This window comes from Cyprinodon variegatus, unplaced genomic scaffold, assembly GCF_000732505.1.
Source record: "Cyprinodon variegatus isolate N-32 unplaced genomic scaffold, C_variegatus-1.0 Scaffold1516, whole genome shotgun sequence".
NCBI lineage: Eukaryota > Metazoa > Chordata > Actinopteri > Cyprinodontiformes > Cyprinodontidae > Cyprinodon > Cyprinodon variegatus.
Window position 1 is genome coordinate 88545 of NW_015151969.1, and position 19830 is coordinate 108374.

A 19830-nucleotide genomic window follows, 5' to 3' on the forward strand; every position below is an offset into this window, starting at 1 on the left:
AATAATCATTGAACCTGGTCTGTTTTCAGCTTCATCTGGAGCAGCCCGGCTACCTGCCCCCCCTCTCCCAGTCCCACCTGGGCGCTCTGTTGAGGGATTTGGCTGATGTAGAGAGGCTCCTAAAGGATGTGGACCTGCTCTCTGGGCTGGCCCGCCTGCTACCCAAAGGAGCCTGCGCCGGTCAAAACCCACTGTCCCCAGCCAACGGGACATGGCCCCTCAACACGACTGCATGGAGCTCCAACACCACCGACGCTCCCAGGGAGGATGGAGAGGAGACAGGGGAGGGAGGCGGAAAGGCCAAGGCGGAGGAAGAAAACCCTCACTCTCAGTTTTCGGCTTTCGTCCAGCTGTGGGCGGGGCTACAGCCCATCCTGTGTGGGAACAACAGGTAGGTGGAGCATGAAGATGGAGCAGAACATCGACTGCAGGAGGAGCAGGAAATAGGGAGCACTGAAAGGTTCAGGATTAAAGCCAAAAATAGGAAGTTAAAATCCGTCTGAGAAAAGAAAGTCATTTAGAAAATTAATCACCGGGACATTTATGTTGACCCGAGACATTAATAATGTCGCCTCTATTAGCATTATGTTGAGTTATAGTAAAAGAGGCTCATAAATTCAACAGTTTTATATTTAACAAACAGCTGAGCAGTCTGTTTTCAGATCTGATCCTCGACTTCACGTGGGAAAATGATTATCTATTAAAACGACTTAGAACTCCTTTATTTATGGTCAGAGATTAGAAGAAGTCATCATTTGGAGGCATAAATCGACTGGAGGCTGAGATATATTCACCCTCTAGATCTAGATTAAACACACAATCACAAATAACGGACTGATTTAAATAATATAAGAAAAAAACTTGATCTTCTTAAACAGTAACAAGGTCTAAGGTAAATCCCATCATTCAGTCAGACTACAAATGATTAAATTTTTATTTTAATCCTATTTATACAGGTAATCTTTTTTGATAAAACTTAATCAACAAAAATACAAAAGCATATAAACCCAGGTAATTAAATAAGTTAGCAAAAACATCTTTTTAGAATCATTTAGGAGAAGGTTTCTGTTCAGGATTTCTTTCTTCTCTCCTCTAATTAACCGAAAAGGAAGAACAAGGATTGAAGTTTTCTCTTCAAAATCTGTAAGAAAATCTCTCTGAATGGTGCGTCTGTCTTCCTGTCTCCATGGTTTGAGAAGTCTCTATGGTCAGAGGAGTCTCCAGTTTCCAATGCCGCCATGGTTAACAGAGTTTCCATTGTCTCCAATGTTAGCATTGTTAGAGCGGTTCCCCAAGGTATTCCATGATAAGCAGGGGCAGATTTAGGAAATGTGGGGCCCTAGACAAAGACAGACATGGGGCCCTACAATATGAACTGAGAAGACAACACATAAAACAGACCCATTCTACAGATACAGAAATGTTAATAGAATAGACATCCATTATCTGTTCTAGGTTGTGTCCCTCTCTTCTTGTCCCTTTTCTTCTTGTTTTCCTCTCTGTGTTTTTGTACTCAGCTGACTTTTCATGCTGTCTCTAAAGGAATGAAAGATTTTTTCCAAGCACTAAGCTCACTTAGCTGATTGCTCCTTCCTGTGTTTCCAAAAAGGCCAAAGTAAATAACCCAGTCCTTCTTTTCACTGTAGACAAGCCATGATCTGCTTATCTGTTCTCCATTTTTCATTTGGATGAAATAATAGCTGCATGAATCATGACAGCAGACAACATAGAGGAGAGCAGGAGGCAGGGTTACCAATCTACTCGCTCTGGAGAGCAGAGTTTGCTGCTTTTAGATGTTGTCGCCAAAGTCTCCTGTAGCAGAAAAAAGTCGCTAGATTTGGTGCTAGGCGCTTTATTGAAATTAAAATGCTAAAGGGGTCTGAAAAGTGGCTAAATATAGCGACTAAAGCGCTAAGTTGGCAACACTGCTCTTCGCATCGTTTGTTTTCAAATGGTTTGCTGCTGTCTGTTTGGACCTTTCTGAACATGTGCAGCAAATGGAATGATCCAATATGGTGGACATAGGGGGTGGGTGGGTGGTTTTGGGCTGAGACACATTTAATATTATAAGTGTTCTGATGGCATTTTAGTGAAAGGATTTTTATCAAAAACATAATTCATGTGCAAAAAAAGGGAGTAGTTGTGTTAACTAAACATGTAAACAGAGTTTTACAGTGTGGAGCCTCCAGGAACTTGGGGCCCTAGGCAACTGCCTAGTATTGCCTAATGGTAAATCCCCCCCGATGATTAGAAGAGTCCCCATAGTCTCCAAAGTTACAGGAATCATAATGGTAGGAGGTGCCCCTGTGGCCATCATTGTTAGGAGTCATCATGATCTCTTCGGTTGACATTCAGGTCCAACATTCCAACGTGTGAACTGTGTTCATCCAGAAGAAACATCTGACCACATCCCAATGCTGCAATATTTATGGTTTCTTTTTTCCAATCAAACTCATTTGAATGATTTTTAAAGAAGTGGAACTCCTTGGATTCTCAGTGGATTTCCTTCCATATTGTCTTCTTGTGTCTGGCTTACTTTGTACAAATTAACTAGGGAGTCTCTGGCAGGTGACTCTTTTTTCTCCCTGGTTTTCCACTGCTAAAATGGAGCTCAATGACGGGCTCAAAAAAGAAGCAGCAGACATCTACGTATGTGGAAGAAACCTGTTACTTTCAAAATTCATACTGTAAATGTTGCTCCTTTTTGTTTCAGGATCATTGAGCCTGAAGCGCTGAAGCAGGGGAACATGAGCTCACTGGGATTCACCAGCAAGGAACAAAGGAATCTGGGCCTACTTGTTCATCTGATGACTGCAAATCCCAAGATCCTCTACTCCCCCATTGGCTCTCAGGTGGACAAAGTCATTCAGAAAGTAGGTAGCCTGCCTGGAAGACATGATAACATGGCAGCTTTCCTTTGACATGTTCCACCCATCAGACGACAGGAATGGGTCCATCCTCTGCATCTTGGTGTTTAAAACTCTTTGCAGGGTATTCTGCGTTAGATCACTTCTTGACGTCTCTGTCTGAGCAGACTGTGGTTTCAGAAAGCTTCAGGAAGGTGATGTTAGAGAAGAAAAATCCTAAAATATTGATGCCTTTTGTTCTCTTTTTAATTACAGGCAAATGAGACGTTTGCGTTTATTGGGAATGTGACACATTACACCCGTGTTTGGCTGAACATCTCAGCCCAGCTGAGGACCTTTCTGGAAGAGGGCCGACTGCAGAGCCATCTGTTGTGGCTCGAGCAGGTATACCGCTCTTCAATGAGAGTTCTCTGTTACTGTTTTGCTAAAATGTTAAGATGTATGAATGCTTTCACCGTGCTGTGGAACAGGAACTCGCACACTGTTTGTTAACATTTAGTTTAACTAAAAAATGTAATTGTGCCAATCATCTGAGTCCAGCTATTTCATCCATTGGCGTGTGGTGAGGTTCATGGCTGCCGGATAAACAACTATATGAAACCTCCCCTTTTTTACCTTTTTACTTAAACATTTTGTGGTTTTTAAAGCTTTTTAGTATGTAGTAACCAACTCAGTAGCAGTCAACATAGCAAGAAACAAATATATATTCAGATTCTGTTGGAGCTCCAAACTTTTGGGTCCCAACAGAGTTTTGATTAATCTTCCGTTTTATCATATCAAATTTAAAAAGAAACCTTTCCTATCCTCATGCCCGCCCTTCACCTGTTTGCTGTCTGGACTCAGCACCGCCCTCTATCAGTGAGGGATGGAACTGTTTTCCTCTCTCTGTCTATTATCACTCTGCATTAATGGACGATCACAAAGATAAAATATTTCACACATTCAATAAATACACTCCTGATCAAAATCTTAAGACCAGTCAAAAAATTGCAAGAATTTGCATTTTGCACTATTGGATCTGAAGAAGGTTCTAAGTAGAGCTTCACAATGTTAAAAGAAGAAATCAGCGTAAGAGACAAAAACTTTTGAGTGGGGAATTAATTGAAAACTGCATTTACACTCAAACATGATTTTTTCAGCTAATCAAAAGTTTAAGACCGTAGTTAAAAAAAAACCCGAAAACCCTCCAAAACAGAAATCAAAGTGTCAAAAAAAGGACTCAGTAATGAGTAGCTCCACCATTCTTGTTGATTACTTCAAACAATTGTTTAGGCATGCTTGATGCCAGTGTTTTTTCAGGAGGCTAGTGGGAACGTTGCTCCAAGTGTTGAAGATGGCTTCACGAAGGGCATCCACTGTCTGGAACTGATGTCCATTTTTGTAAACTTCCCTTGCCATCCATCCCCAAATGTTCTCAGTTGGGTTTAGATCCGGGGAACATGCAGTATGGTCCAAAAGAGTGATGTTATTCTCTTGGAAGAACTGCTTTGTCAGGTGGGCATTGTGAACTGCAGCATTGTCCTGTTGAAAAACCCAATCATTACCACACAGACGAGCGGCCCTCAGTCATGAGGGATGCTCTCTGCAACATCTCCACATTGCCAGCTGCTGTTTGATGCCCCTGCACAACCTGAAGCTCCATTGTTTCATTGAAGGAAAACGCACCCCAAATCATGATGGCGCCCCCACCACTGTGCCGTGTAGAAAACATCTCAGGTGGGATCTCCTTGCTATGCCAGTAACGTGGAAGCCATCAGGACCATCAAGGTTTAATTTTTTCTCGTCATAGAAGACAACTTTCTTCCACCTTTCAATGTCCCATGTTTGGTGCACCCTTGCAAAGTCCAAGCAAATTGCAATTTTGTGACTGGTCTTAAGATTTTGATCAGGAGTGTACAAAGGACAGACTATTCAACATCAGGTTTAGTTCATATGTAATCCAACATTTATATCAGTAATATAAATTAACACAGCAATAGTTGTTCTCTGAAAGGCTGCAACAGTTAATGGCCAGAACACACCGAATCCGATTTTGTTTCCAATCCATGTCTGACGAGGTTGTGGTGTTTAGCGCTCATTCAAAGTCAATGGGGATGGTCAAACCCAACACCATTTTACACAAGCGTAGCTCCGACTGAGATAAACAGAGATCAACAGGAACCTGAAAAGGTACAGAGGAACAGTTTAGATAAAGACTGGATCAAAGAGGCTCTTCATTCAGTTTGACTGAGCTTGAACACGTTTGAGAAGAAGATAAAAGGTGAGTTTTAGAAGGGTGATGCTGGTGAAGATGTACCTGCAGAACAGATGGAGGGTTTACAACATATGGGCTTAGGGGCTCTGAACATAAAACTTTCCACTTTTAAAACCATTTTTGCTTCCTTGCATTTTACCTAAAAGTGCTTGAGGGATGTGAATCCATTGCTCCACTCCGCTCCGCTCATTTTGTCCCTTCCGTCTCTGTCCAGCTGTCATCGGAGCTCCAGCAGCAGCCGGACCTGTTGAACGGCACAGACAGCGAGCTGATTCAGACTCTGATGATGGGAAACTACTCTCTGCCAAACACGTCTGCCCTGCTGGAGCAGCTGGATACCATCGACAACGCTGCCTGTGGCTGGACACGCTTCATGTCAAAGGTCAGCCCAGCCTGGATCTAAATTAAATGAACAGAGTTAATTTAGTTATAAAACTGTCTGAATCAGACTTGGCTTAGTTAGATTCACTAAAAACAGTAACTCCATCTGACCCAGAAGATCTTCAGACACAATACTTATTCTCCACCAGGATGACTTCTCTACGTCAGATAGCCTGTTAATACAGGAAGTTGTCATAGAGCCTGTCGGCCATTACAACAGCTGGTTGCCATGGAGACTGAATGAGGCAGAAGACTTTGGACATTTCTCAATATGTGTACTTGTGCGTTCTCATGTGCTTGTGCGCTCGTGAAACGTCATCAAGCTCAGCCTAGTAGTGTTCCAATTCACAAGACGTCAAGACCGAGAACGGCAAAGGTCTCCGGATGTCGTTCTCACCCCGCCCTCTTTACCCAGCATGCAGCAGAGCAGACTTATCCTTTCTTGAGATTGACAGCTGTCCCAGCATGCACTGCGGCAGCAGCAGCTTTCAATGGTGCACTCACTGAGCTCAGAGTATTTAGTTAAAAGGTCTCTCTTGGCCTAGCCGTGTGTGAAGGACAGCTGGCTCTGATGGAGAGTTTTTTGTTTTATTTGGCAAAACGTTCATTTGATTTGTGTTTATCTGACTTTATTAATTATTATTCCCCCACTAAATGAAAAGAATTAGAATCAATTATTAACTACAGACAATTAATAAAAGGGGGTGAAATGCAGCTCCAGGCTAGCCGAGCGTGTGGTGACGTCACGAGTACGCTTGTTCCATTTGACCCATATTTATGCTGCATGCTCACATTCTCCACGAGTCCATACATTCCTCTGTTTTACTCAAGAACATACTTGGCAAGGACAGGAGTCTGTACTCGCGTTCTTGTAAATTAAAAAACGGCCATAAGCCCCATTTACAGTTGGAGCACGGTAACCAAGGTAACTGTTGAGGGTAAATGGCACGCACAACTGTACAGAACCGTGCCAGACACAACCAAACCGCACTAAACTGGTCAGTAGGGCTCAGCGTGGTTCAGTTCTGGCTCGGTGCTCAGATAACAAAGAGCGCATGAGCAGACCGCGTCATCTCCTCACAATCAGCCTCCCTAATCAGGAAACTTTAGACATTTATTTAAAAATAGCTTCCCCAAAGTGCCACACAATTTCCAGTGATGATTCTGCTTAGCAGTGTGATGAACCACAATTCCTGTCGATGTTTCCTGCATCTGTAAGCTTTGATTAGGCTATCATTTGTAGGGCTGGGTAAAAAAATCAGTTTAATGTATTTTGAATCGATTCCTTTACACTTTTGCAAAATCGATGTCTAGGGAATGAGATTGATTAGTTTTATAGTGACCTACGTGACGTTCACATTCAAATGAGCAGGAAAGATGCACTCAAGATGACTTCAAGCCAGACGGCTGCAAATATAGCCAATAGGTTGACTGAAGACATTTACAAATGGGGGCTGCATTTGCATGAGCTGCATGTCTGCTGTGTCAAGTCTGCTTCCTGTTTGCACTTATGAGACAGTTTTGTTCACATCTCAAGTTTAAACTGTCTGTTTTTTGAAACTAAGTTGAACCACTTTCATTATTGTTAAAAACAGATCGAATCGAAATTAATCGATTTAGAACTGTATTAATCAAAATCGAATCGATTCAGGACTTTGCCGAAAATTCCCAGCCCTAATCGTTTGTCGTATCCACTTCCCAAAAGCCAATTGTCATGTCAATTCACCAAAGCCTGCCTTCTTCACCTGACTCTCTGTGAACAACAAAATAACACAAATATAACCAAACTCCCCTGAATGTTACGGGCGCCGCCATGTTGATTTGCTTGTTTCCCTCTAGAGAGTATTAGTACTGTATATCGTCACTAGGATGTAGTGATGTAGGATGTAGATCTAGTTAAATGATCGAAGCTCGGCACGGATGTGTTTTCAGAGGGGAACGTAAATGGGCCATAGGACAGTTCCTAACTGGTTGACTGTAAGGAGATGAGGCGGTCTGCTCATGCGCTCTTTTTTTTATCTGAGAACCGAGCCAGAACTGAACTGTGCTGAGCTCTACTGAGTACTAGTACTAGTTTAGCGCGGTTGGTTGTGTCTGGAACTGTCCAGTTCAGGTTTGCATGTCATTTGCATTCAACAGTTCTCTCGGTTACTGTGCTCGGACTGATCTCGGCAAGTTTTCCAAAGGTTGTGTGAATGAGCTCTAGGTACGGCACTGGACTGGTATCAGTAAGCCAGGATCAGTCGCCATAAAAATCCTTTTGTCATTCTGTTTGCAGGTCAGCGTTGACGTCTTCAAAGGCTTCCCTGATGAGGACAGCATCGTCAACTACACCCTGAGCCAAGCCTACCAGGATAATGTGTCGGTGTTTGCCAGTGAGTCGCCCCTTCAGTGCATTACAAGCGTATTATATGAAGTGGAAGAAGAGCGATCCTCTGGTTTTAACTAATGTTCAAATCAGAATAGCTGTGAGTTTGTATTGGATCCCTGAGAATCTGTGCAGATGCGAACATGAAGTAACAGCATGGAGAGGTCAAATGTAGGCGACAGATTGGAGTTTACAAGGGTTAGGTTTAAAACTATAGATGTAAGACTGTCGGTAACGTCATGTATTTTTTTTTTAATAAGCATTCTTTGTCTAAAAACTGTAACAACACCTAAACTTATAACAGTTCTCATTTCCATTTTGTCAGTGTTACAAAAACGATGCACTATTATATCAAACTCAGGTTGATAAATTCAATGTTCTTCACATTTTCCCGTCCTCAGGTGTGATTTTCCAGACTAACAGGGACGGTTCTTTGCCACCTCATGTTCAGTACAAAATAAGGCAGAACTCCAGCTTCACAGAGAAGACGAATGAAATAAGACGGGCGTACTGGCGACCCGGACCCAACACGGGGGGGAAATTCTACTTCCTTTACGGCTTTGTCTGGATTCAAGGTAACTTCTGCATTCGACTTTCCCTTTAGATGTGAAGGTGCCTTCTATAAAGAACTTCTATATGCTTCACATCTAACACTGAGTCCATGCCGAACTTCTTTAACAAGTTGTCCGCGACTACGAGGTAGTGCATGGGGGCCGCAAAAGTTTTGGTTGATTAGACTTTTTTTCTATTCCCCCCTGCAATTTTTTTTTCCACTAATTGAAATGTCTTTAAATCCACATTAACATGAATTCAACACACTGTAGTAAACAGATAAATGGAGGCAGAAGATGTCTTTCTGCCATCAATGCACACATTCAGCGACACACAGAAGCTCTTTCAAGCTGGGCACCATTTCATTCACAACACCTGTCCGATTAACCAGGAATCAGAATCCCAGGGAGAAATTACTTCCATTACATTAATCCATCTGTAATAGAGTGACTAAAGGATCAGTTTGATAGAACACTATTTCATACAATATATATAATTAGGGGGTCCCTGCTCCATCTTGCCATCACTTTGGGGGTCCTTGGCCTGGACAAAGTTAAGACCCCTGCCTTAAAGTATTGGTGCTGAAAAGCCAAATCACTAACACTCCAACCTGACCTCGCACACACTGTTAATGAAAACATCAAAAGCCGTGTTTCCATCCAACTGAAAAGCTAATTTTAAGCACTAAGCGTAATGGGGAGTGTTGGATTCAGTAAATGTAGATTTGCAAATAAATCGAAATTGAGTCTGCACAGGAAAGAGATTCAAGCAGCTTCTGCAGGAGCGGAAGGAAAAGCCCAACCCAACTTCAAGCTTTCCTTCTCCGAATCCCCACCTGCAGCCGTCTTTTATTAACAGAACATAACACATGATTACAAAACAGTATTTGTTCTGACAGAACAATTGATCAGTTCATAAAGACAAGACGCTCCATCAGAATGACAAGTCAGGATGGTCTCCTGACTGCATCACAAGACACAGTGCAGCATCCCCCTTGCACAAATGATTCATAAGCACACATAAATTTTATTATCATCATTGAATAAACCAGGGAGTAGCAGCCTAGTGGTTAGGGCATAGAGATTGGAACGCTGAGGTTCTGAGTCTGAGCCCCACTCCCACAGACTGCCACCCTGGATCTCTGAGCAAGACCCGTTAACCCCACACTGCTCCCCAAGATGATGGGTTAAATGCAGCGGTAAATTTCTCTTATGTGAGATCAATAAAGTTAAATTATTATTTTTTTATTAATGTCGTCACACGTCATCATCAACATAATGTCGCTGTACATGGCTGTAATAAACAGGAAGTAGAGGCTGCAATCGAGCACTGAACACGATCTATTAAAGGTTTCAATGAATGTTTTGCTATCTGGTTCTTACATTAACGTAGTAATGGGGATGTTGCCTCCAGCCACATTTACACGTATAATAGGGAAATCCAGGAAGACACAGACAGCGGAAACAGCTGATCAGTCATATCCAAATGTTCACTACGTCGGAGCTGATTCAAGTGTTTCAATCTGCCTTTTTGCACATCAGTCCTTTTTCCTAAAAGGCAAAATCCACCTCAAGCGAGTGTAAGAATTTCTTTGCGTATCCGGGGGAGATTTGGAAATGATTTCACAAAGAATTTCACAAAGATTATGGTCAACCTCTTCATTAGCATCCTCTACACAAGATTGTTAAAAAAACAACTGAGTTTCTTCAGTCAGAGGCTTCCGCAGAGCCGGTGCAAGACAGACCGCTAGAGGCGTCAAAAGTATTAATGTTTATTAGTAGAAGTATCAATCTTACTTTAAACTTGGCTTTTTACTCCAGTAGAAATGTAAATATGCAATTTTTAAAACTACTTCATGAATAAAAGTAAAAGTAATGCAGTAAAAAATGTTAAGAAAAAGCTTTACTGCACTACCCTATTAAAGAACATTAAAGAACATTTTTCTACAATTCTGGCTGATAAGTTCCTTAGACTTAATTGGCTTAGTTTTTATAACTAATGGTAACAGTGTCAAATCTAACTTTGCTTCATCTAAAAATATTTCTTTTGGAATGTGGGGAACAACCACTTCCAGACAAAGACATTTTCTGGATAAAACTAATTATTTTCATCTTTTATAAATACCAACAGGTCATAAACAAAATGAGCTTAAAGACAAAAAAACTAATGAGTTTGCTTTTAAAATGTAAGGAGCAGATAGAAGAGATAATTGCAAAAAGGAGTAGAAGTAAAAAGTTGTTTGAAAATAATTACTTCAATAAAGTATAGATTGCAGAAATGTCTACTTAAGTAAAGTAACAAAGTATTCGTACTTTGTTTCTTGACACCTCTGCAGACGTCTACAGAAGATCCTTCCTGCCTAAAGCTATCAACACCTACAACGACCGGTTTAATAAATAACAACCCTATAAGTTTCTGCCATATTTAATTTCTCTTTGGGATCAATAAAGTATTTTTGAACTTCCATGAAGCTTTTCTGATGTGATCATTAAAAATGTGCTTTAGAAAAAGCTGATGGAAACACCACTAATGTTAAAAACCCAAACATGGACTCTGACTCTTTCTCCTTATGTGAAAAACCTCCTAGTTTTTCTACGGCTGAGAACAAACGACAGGCTGCTGATTTACAGCCGCAATCAACAGTAACCTCTGACAGCACACCCACTCAGCAAAACTTTGCATTCTGGGAAATAACCTGCCACCGACATGTTGTAAACTACATGCTGTCACCTGTGAGATGGACAAACCTTTTTTTTTTTGCCCTTTTATTGAAGCGTTGGACAAATGAAGCTTTATTACTGAGCTTAAAACCCTGTCAGAACCTCCATTGAAAACTTTGATTGTATCAAAGCTCAGGTTACTCATTAATGAGTTGAGATAAAAAAAAAAATATATTGGTTTATCTTAACATGGTCATAAATGACCCAGTATTGATCTTTTACTTTATAAAAAGATTGATTGTGTTGCTGCTGCACCTACAGCTCCTCCATCTTTCTCTGTCAGAGGCCGGGCCATAAATTATGACCCAGTTCTGCACATCTGTCTGGTGCAGCTGTAATTTTTTTTTGTTGGTTTTGTTTTTCCTAAAACCAGCATTTATATGAATAAAATGCTCAGATTTTTAAAGATTTTTAAATTCCACTCTGATAAATAGAACCCAGAGTATCCTCTGTATCTCACAGATTAACCTCACAGAGGAAATTGTCGACCTGACAGAGTGAGGGGATCAGACTGGGTACTTGCAACCTTCTCAGAACACAAGGGCACTGCACTACTCACTAGGTCAACACTCCCCAGGACATTGGGTGAAGAATAACTGGTTTGTTTAGAGAAGTTTGGATCTTGGTCTGCCTCTGAATGAAGCACCAGGATAGAGGAACGTTTCCATTTGCGCTGATGAGACTGGAGAGAAACGCTTAGCTCTGATTCACATATCAGAGAACCAATTCAGTCCAGCTGTGAGGCATGGTGGTGGAAGAATGATGGTCCAGGCTGTTTTTGGACACATTCTCGCTATATGTCAGGTCTAAGCACCTAAAACATCATACATACATACAGGGAAAGAAATAAGGCACAGAGACAATTAATTTAGTTCACTCGCAAGGAAAGTAGGAAGAGACTGCGGAGTTTACAAATCTCCAACCCACTCTACAGCCTTCAGCTTTCTCCTCGCTATTGAAGAAAAGGGGATGTCCCTAATTACACAAGCTGAGGTTTAACTAAGGGGAAGGGAAACAAAAGGATCTTACTTTAAATCTCAGCACATATGTTAAAACAAAGCATGTGGTTGTTTTACAATTGAATTGTTCCAAGAACACATGTTTAGAAGAAACATGTGATAGAGGCTGTTCAGGCCTCTTTCACAACCCTTGACCTTTATCTGGAACGATCGTAAGCAAGAGTTAATAAAAGATGAATCACACATTATACATCATAATAGTTCATTAGAACACAACCCATGAAACACAAAGAAAGTAAGAGTATAAATAAAATATTTCTAACACTATACCACAATATTCTTGAGTTGAATGTGAAGCCACCTGTCAAAGAGGCACGGCCATCTTTGCTGCTTCTTTTTTAGCAACACATGCCATGATTCAATCAATGTGTTTCAGTCTGTTAGATTGAAGTTTGATTTATGCAAATACTATGTTTGCTACATGCTGGTGAATATTCTCAGTCATCCAGGTCAGTTATTCCAAAAACGTTTAAAAAAACACCCAGGAAGCTTTTTCAATTCAAAATGTCAGAATTAGCGTTGAGTTCAAGTTCAATTTTGAATTGAAAAGTCCAGTTGACTGTTTTTTAACCTTTTTTGGAATACGTTTGGTATAAACAATTCAACCAACGTTTGTTTAAAAAAATAAAAAAAAAGCTTTTAAATGAAAGCTTGCTTACGTCTTAGCTTTATTGCTGCTGAATTGTTCCTTTTTTCTCTCCCAAATTTAGTTTGTTTCTTTTCTATTATCCTTTAGACATGATAGAGCGAGCCATAATCAACACATTTGTGGGCCATGATGTGGTAGAGCCTGGGAACTATGTCCAGATGTTCCCTTACCCATGTTATACCAGGGATGAGTAAGTATCATCACATACTGAACATTTAAGCTGCCAAATGCAGGCAGAAATAAATAATCCTTAGATTCAGGTGTAAAAATCAAGTGAAAACATGTTGATGAAATTAAATGTGATTAAACCGATTTGTCTTTACATGATTTGTGTTTTCCTTGTTCCCTTTAGCTTCCTGTTTGTGATTGAACACATGATGCCTCTCTGCATGGTGATCTCCTGGGTTTACTCCGTCGCCATGATGATTCAACACATCGTAGCAGAGAAAGAACATCGACTCAAAGAGGTCAGACACTCCCTGTAGCTTTACATCAGACTGGTTAGGATTTACCCTCGCTGACCTCATGTTTTATTATCGGTTGGATTTATTATATATTATGACCGTAACGTGTGCAGATTCAGATTTCTCTCCATGCCATATTGCCTTCTGGACCCTTGTAGCATAGAGGGCGCCCAAAAATGTCACCACGGGACCTGGTGGTTCTGCAGGAGAATAACTTTGGTTTCTCTACCTTTAACACGTAGAGGTCTCAATTTAGTATAAATACTTAAACTGGAACAAATCGAAATCTAGATAAGTAATTTTTTTCTTAAATAAGTGAATTTTTGCTTGGATTAAGGAGGTAAAAGAGACATTTTGCCAATGGAAAAAGACAATTTACATTCAAAATAAGAAAACAGAATTGCATTGTATATTTCAAGTGCATTTTATCTAATTACCTTATTTTAAGAGTGAAAATACACATTCCATTGGCAAACTATCGCATTTACCTACTGAAATTAAGGGTTAATACACTTAATTTAAGAAATTAGTTCTTATTTCTAATAAGGCAGAACAGACTATTTTGGTATCTGTCCTTAACCCTTTATAAGGGACTCAATGAAATATGATTGAAAATCAAAATTTCAAGCCAAGAGTGTTATTGGAGAACAAAAACTACTACTAATGTTACTTTTGTAACATTCAAAAGATGCAAAAATTAAGCTCAATGTAAAAAGAAGGAACGGCCGCTTGCCCTAATATATTAAGGAAAATAACAAAAGTGTCTCTATAAGAAATTCGTGAGAAAAACTCACAGTCAAAAAAAACTGTTTTTTGTTGTTACATTACCTTAGAGTGGAGGTCATCAGCAGGGGGTCCGCTACCCCTAGGGGGTCCACGGAGGTACTGCATGGGGCAGACATGGGCAATGTGGAGTCAACAAGTCATCTCCATGTCATGTATTTAATCTACCCAGCCAATTCACCAGGTGAGTCCAATCTGCACAGGTTAATTCCCGGTGAAGATTGGACTCACCTGCTTCAGTGGCTGGGTAGAACAAATACATGACATGGAGATGACTTGTTGACTCCACATTGCCCATGTCTGGCATGGGGGTCCCCCCTGCAATTTTTTCCACTAATTGAAATGTCTATAAATACACATGAACATGAATTCAACAGACTGTAGTAAACAGATAAATGGAGGCAGAAGATGTCTTTCAGTCATCAATGCACACATTCAGCGACACACAGGAGCTCTTTCAAGCTGGGCACCGTTTCATTCACAACACCTGTCCCATCGACCAGGAATCAGAATTAGAAATACTTTAATAATTTTCGTTAGATTACTCCATCTGTATTAGATTTACTATAGCACCAGTTTGATATAACACAATTTCATACGATATATATAATTAGGGGTCCCTGCTCCATCTCACCATCAGTTTGGGGGTCCTTGGCCTGGAAAACGTTGAAGACCCCTGATTTAGAGTATTAATGCTGATACATCACTCACATTTTTTTTTTTAACTTTTTTTAATTTACTTTTTAACTTTTCCACTAGTTTTTTCACTTTTTCATTTACCTTTTTAAATTTTTTTTTTTAACTTGTTAACTTTTTTTCATCTTAATTTAAAGTAGGTAATAAATCATTCAAGTTCTCATCTAATTGGTCAAATGCAAAACTAACATGTACTGCCATACAGCAGTATCTTTGCTGAATGGCTGGATATAGATCTTGTGTTTCTAGACCTCAATGAGGGACGGGGGGGACTCCCTTTATAGGGCACGGTAACTTGCCCTATAAATGGTTAAGTATTTATTTTTTCTCAGGACTTTTTATTTTTATTCTCTACATTTTAACAAATAAATAATATTCAAATATCTGTTCTTTCCGCTCCTTTATTTCTCCAACCTTGCCTGTTGGTTCTAAACACATTGATAATTAAATGATGTAACAGCGGCAGCTAAATAGTAAAAGTCAAGAGCTAAGAGAATCAGTCACATTGGAGCCCAGTTAGTTTATAGACAAACAATGATGGAGAAAAGAACGAAAACGCTGCAAAGACGAATCAGATTCTGAAACGTAAGGCATTCCCCATCTGTTAGAATATATGAGGATTATGTTTCATATTCTGTTTCAATCTGTATAATTTTGCAACGTTGACATTTTAATTACTGTATCTCTACAGGTAATCTGCTGATTATACAGGTCTTCTGTTTAGTTGGTGCCTGCTATAAGCAATGCATGGGTATGAAATGCCCATTAGAGATATTAATATAGGAATTAAAACGTCCGGCTCGGTCTAGAGATGCTGCTATTACTTTTCTAAGCAATTAAAGTTACTTTGACAACAAAAATCTATGCATAAAAATGAATAGGGAGAGGGGAGAAAGAAGAAAAATCCACTTTTCTTGAGGCTTCGCTGTGTGGTCATATATTCACCTAAAAACACAGTTTAAAATTTTCTTTGTAGATAAATTCTTCATCTTCCAAAAACTGAAAATCAGCCTTAAAGCACCACAAGGTTTGAGGGAAAAACAGATTTAGAATGGATGACATCACACAGCAGAGTGGAGAGGGAAGGTTTTCTGATGAGGCTGAAACATTTTTACATCGCCCTCATTCCAGCATATTTAACAGTTATAGCTTTGACCTTTAGGTGCAATGTACAACTTGTACTTTTTTACATATGTGGAGGAGTTTAATTGGTACTTTGAATCTTTTTACACCAGTATCTGTACTTTTAATTAAAGAATATGATTATTTTTGACCCCTCTTCCTTGAAGAGATTAATTCTTCTGTTCCTCACATATCTCTGATTCAGAATGCACATCATTAGTTACTAAACTGGGATTTAACTGTTAAAGATGATCAGCTCTGAACTGAAAGATCCTTTTATTAAATTTGCAACAGCATAAAATGTCTTTGTTTTTATGCTCTCAATGTTTGAATGTGCTTTTGTTTGACAGTCTGACTTCATGCTATCACTGCTCTCCTGTATAATGAGTGTAGATACAGTAGATTCTGAACTCTAACCAGCTTAATGTCGGCCTGTGGTCGGATCCCTCATATGCAGACTTCCAGAAGAAAGAGACTCTTTAAAGTTTCAGTTTAGATGCGTCTGTTTGCTATCAAAACTCCCAAAGAAAGAAGCTTTCTGTGTTTCCATCCCAACATGGAGAGACTGTACCAAAACATCTCCCCGTTTGAACCAATCATGAACACCTGGTTAAACTCCCGGGATAAACGCTTCGGCTTCAGCCTCCAACACCAACTCAGGAAGTTGTGTCAGAATTTCGCGCTCCTGGAACACACTGATTGCATGTGATCCCCAGGCTGTTCAAATGAGCTAACTGTGAATATAAAGACGATGGCAAGAAAATGAAAAAAAAAATAAAATAATGCTGGAAAAATAACTTAAGGAGTGATGAAAGTAAGAACAACATCTGATCATCTTAGTCGTCTCAGTCCGGCTTATCGAACATGGCTTAAACATTACTGTAAAAGACATCTGATAGGAAATGTATCATAGTTTTATTAAAAAAACATTTTATATGTAAGGTTATTAAAAGACAAAAGGAGAATCTAAACATTTTCCCACTCAGATGCTGATATTTTGGAGAATGATCAAAAAAAGGAAAAGGTTTTCAAACTGATTACAAGAAAAACTAATAACTACTACTACTACTACTACTAACTAACCTACTAACTACTACTAACTGACTCTTCTGGAACGCATGACTCAACACAGACGGACTACGTCCTCCGGACAAGCCTCTGCCGTCCACATAAACCTTAAGGACAAAGAACGTTTGAGGACCAGAATGTTCACATTTTAGATAAAGAAGACAGGTGGTTTGAAAGGGGTGTGAAGGAAGCCATTTATGTTAAAAGAGAAAAAAACGGAGCCTGCAGACCCGTCCCCGCGGCTCCCCGGGGCGCAGACATTGCGGTGGCTGGGGGCCTCTTCGGGGCTGTCTCTCCTCCTCCCTTGGTGGGGGTCAGATTTCCTGGGCTGGCCCCTCCTTGGTGCTTTCGCTATTGGGGTCCCTTTGGGCGCCTGGGGCTCTGGGTCTCCCGGCGCTGGACTCAGTGCTCTTGGGGGTGCACCTCTTCGGCTCTTCACAACCACTATTGAGCATTTTCTCTATGCATAAACTTTACATGCACAAGTGCACCCTCACAAACAATTACAGGTGCTTGGCTCCAGGTACTCAGAGATTCACTTCCATACATTCATATCTTCAGGTAACACAGAGTACATGTCAGAATAAATAATACTACCTTAGCGATAGTTTCAAGGTGTTGCTTTTCGTACCGTGTCTTTCGGTTGTGCTGTTCTTTTTTCATCTTGTTACAGGTGATGAAGCAGACTGAAAATGTTTTGTCATTGTCTCCTTTCTCTCTCCTCTTTCTTTCATCATTTCTCTTTTTTTTTGTTTTTCTTCTTCTGTTTTTCTGTTCTATTTACATTGCAGTGTCCATATAATCGCTAAAACTCCCTGCATAATTAAAATAAAGCAATTTATATGCATGAGACAAGAGGAGCAATATGGCAATTGCCATAATGCTACACTTGTGATAGTAAAATCTGTTGAGCTCTTTTTGGCATCAATACAATTATTCTTATTGCCACATTGCCAGACAGGACACTGTTAAAAATAAATAAAGAAGAAAAATAAAAGAGAAAAAACAACCTTAAACGGAGGAGGTGGACTTTCAGCTCTCAAAAACCTACAATGCAGCGATAGAGTTGATTCCTTCCCAATACCAATTGCAACTAGGCCAACAGCTAGGCCAACAATGACACCTTAACGACTGCCTTTTCAAAGCAATAACCAGTATCAGTAACGACCTCAACGACTCCCATTATTAAGGGGTGTAGCTAGTTTTCCAGCTTCAATGTGCATGTTTAATAAGCCATTACAAGGCTTTGTTGGGCTACTCTATAGAAGCCTGGAACTCAACGCTAATCAAGACATTTTGAGTTGAAAAACTTCCAGGATGGAAAGCGAAACAGCTTCAAACTTGGAAACAAAGTCCTGTGGATTGTTTTTTTTTTAACTTTAACTTTTTGGATTATTTAACTAAATTAATAATACAGGTTCTTTTGGATCTAAATGGACATTTAGAAGAATCACTTTATAAAAAAAAGCTGCATTTGTGTTTTTATCAACACTAAAACATTAGTTGGTTCTTTATCCTTTTTTCTAAAGTTATTAAGGGCCACAGTGGGGGGGGGGTGTCCAACAGGCCCTTTGAGGCCCTGGATTAGCTGCTATCAGACTCCGGCCACTGAGAATGAATTAAAGTCTCTTGTTTTTGTGAGTTCTGCTTCATCTCTGCTGTGTTCCATAGTGGAGTGAGTTTGGTGGTTCAGGTGTGTTTATGTGCTTATTTGAGTGTTGGATAAACTAGCTGACTCTGTAACCTTTGGACTCCTTCATCAGGTAATGAAGATGATGGGCCTGAACAATGCAGTCCACTGGGTGGCCTGGTTCATCACCGGCTTCGTCCAGCTCTCCATCTCCGTCACCGCTCTCACCGCCATCTTGAAGTACGGCAGGGTGCTGCTCCACAGTGACCCGCTCATCATCTGGCTCTTCCTGACCATCTACGCCGTGGCCACCATCATGTTCTGGTGAGATTTAAACAAACACTTTTTAGAGCCAGACTCAAAGTTTTAAAAATTTCCCAAAAAAAGCTTCTGAACTCTTTTTTTGAAAGCTTCTCTTAGTTCTGTTAAATTGGGACAGTTTCCACATTGACTCCCAGAATGTTATTGTGTTATGCTTTAATGAAATTCCTGTGTGTCACATTTTGGATTGTGTTTATACTCCTTAAAGAATCGATAGTGAATTGTTTCATTAAACATCGATCATGTTGCAGCTTCTGATTAACCTGTGAAATATTCAATTAAATTCATTTCAGTTTATTTATATAGTACCTATTCACAACACATGTCATCTCAAGGCACTTTGAAATTCACCAGATGATACAGTGAAATCGATTAAAAGTTTTCTATCTAAGGAAAACCAGTTGATTTCATCGACTCCTTGATTTGAAGGCAATCCCTCACACTAAGCATGCTTGTAGCGACAGTGGAGAGGAAAAACTCCCTTTTAACAGCAAGAAACCTCCAGCAGAACCAGGCTCAGTGTGAGCGGCCATCTGCTGAGGCCCACTGGGGTTCAAGGAGACAGAAGCAGACATAGAAAAAAAAAGCATAGATACAAAAGGCAGCTGTCAACCAGCTCCACAGGCAGCCCCGTCCAGGAAACAAACAGCCAGCTCCCAGAGTATGAAGAGAGCACATCCAGCCAGTCATAGTCAGAGAAACAGGACTACACTGAAAAACAGGCTGATCTCCAGCATCTATAAACAAAGGTGTTGATGGCAGCAGCTGATATTTCTCTTTAGGATAGAGTCACAGCCAAACAGGAACAGACCAGATGAAGCTACTATGAGAAAAAGCAGAGAGAGCAGAACGTTAGACATTGAACTAACATTATGCAGAGCGGGAGAATAGAGATAGAATCAAGCAGAAAAGTGAAAAAGGAGTCCCTATGTCCTC

General features: G+C 40.2%; 1 protein-coding gene across 1 annotated transcript in view; it reads left to right on the forward strand.

The window, feature by feature from the left end:
• LOC107103735 (ATP-binding cassette sub-family A member 2-like) overlaps positions 1-19830 on the forward strand; it is an 83437-nt gene that overhangs the window by 33990 nt on the left and 29617 nt on the right. Inside the window, exons 8-16 of the mRNA XM_015403544.1 lie at positions 30-391; positions 2714-2873; positions 3123-3251; positions 5336-5503; positions 7781-7877; positions 8272-8445; positions 12898-13000; positions 13163-13277; positions 18707-18897. Coding sequence (XP_015259030.1) covers positions 30-391; positions 2714-2873; positions 3123-3251; positions 5336-5503; positions 7781-7877; positions 8272-8445; positions 12898-13000; positions 13163-13277; positions 18707-18897 — 1499 coding nt within the window. The remainder of the gene's footprint in view (positions 1-29; positions 392-2713; positions 2874-3122; positions 3252-5335; positions 5504-7780; positions 7878-8271; positions 8446-12897; positions 13001-13162; positions 13278-18706; positions 18898-19830) is intronic.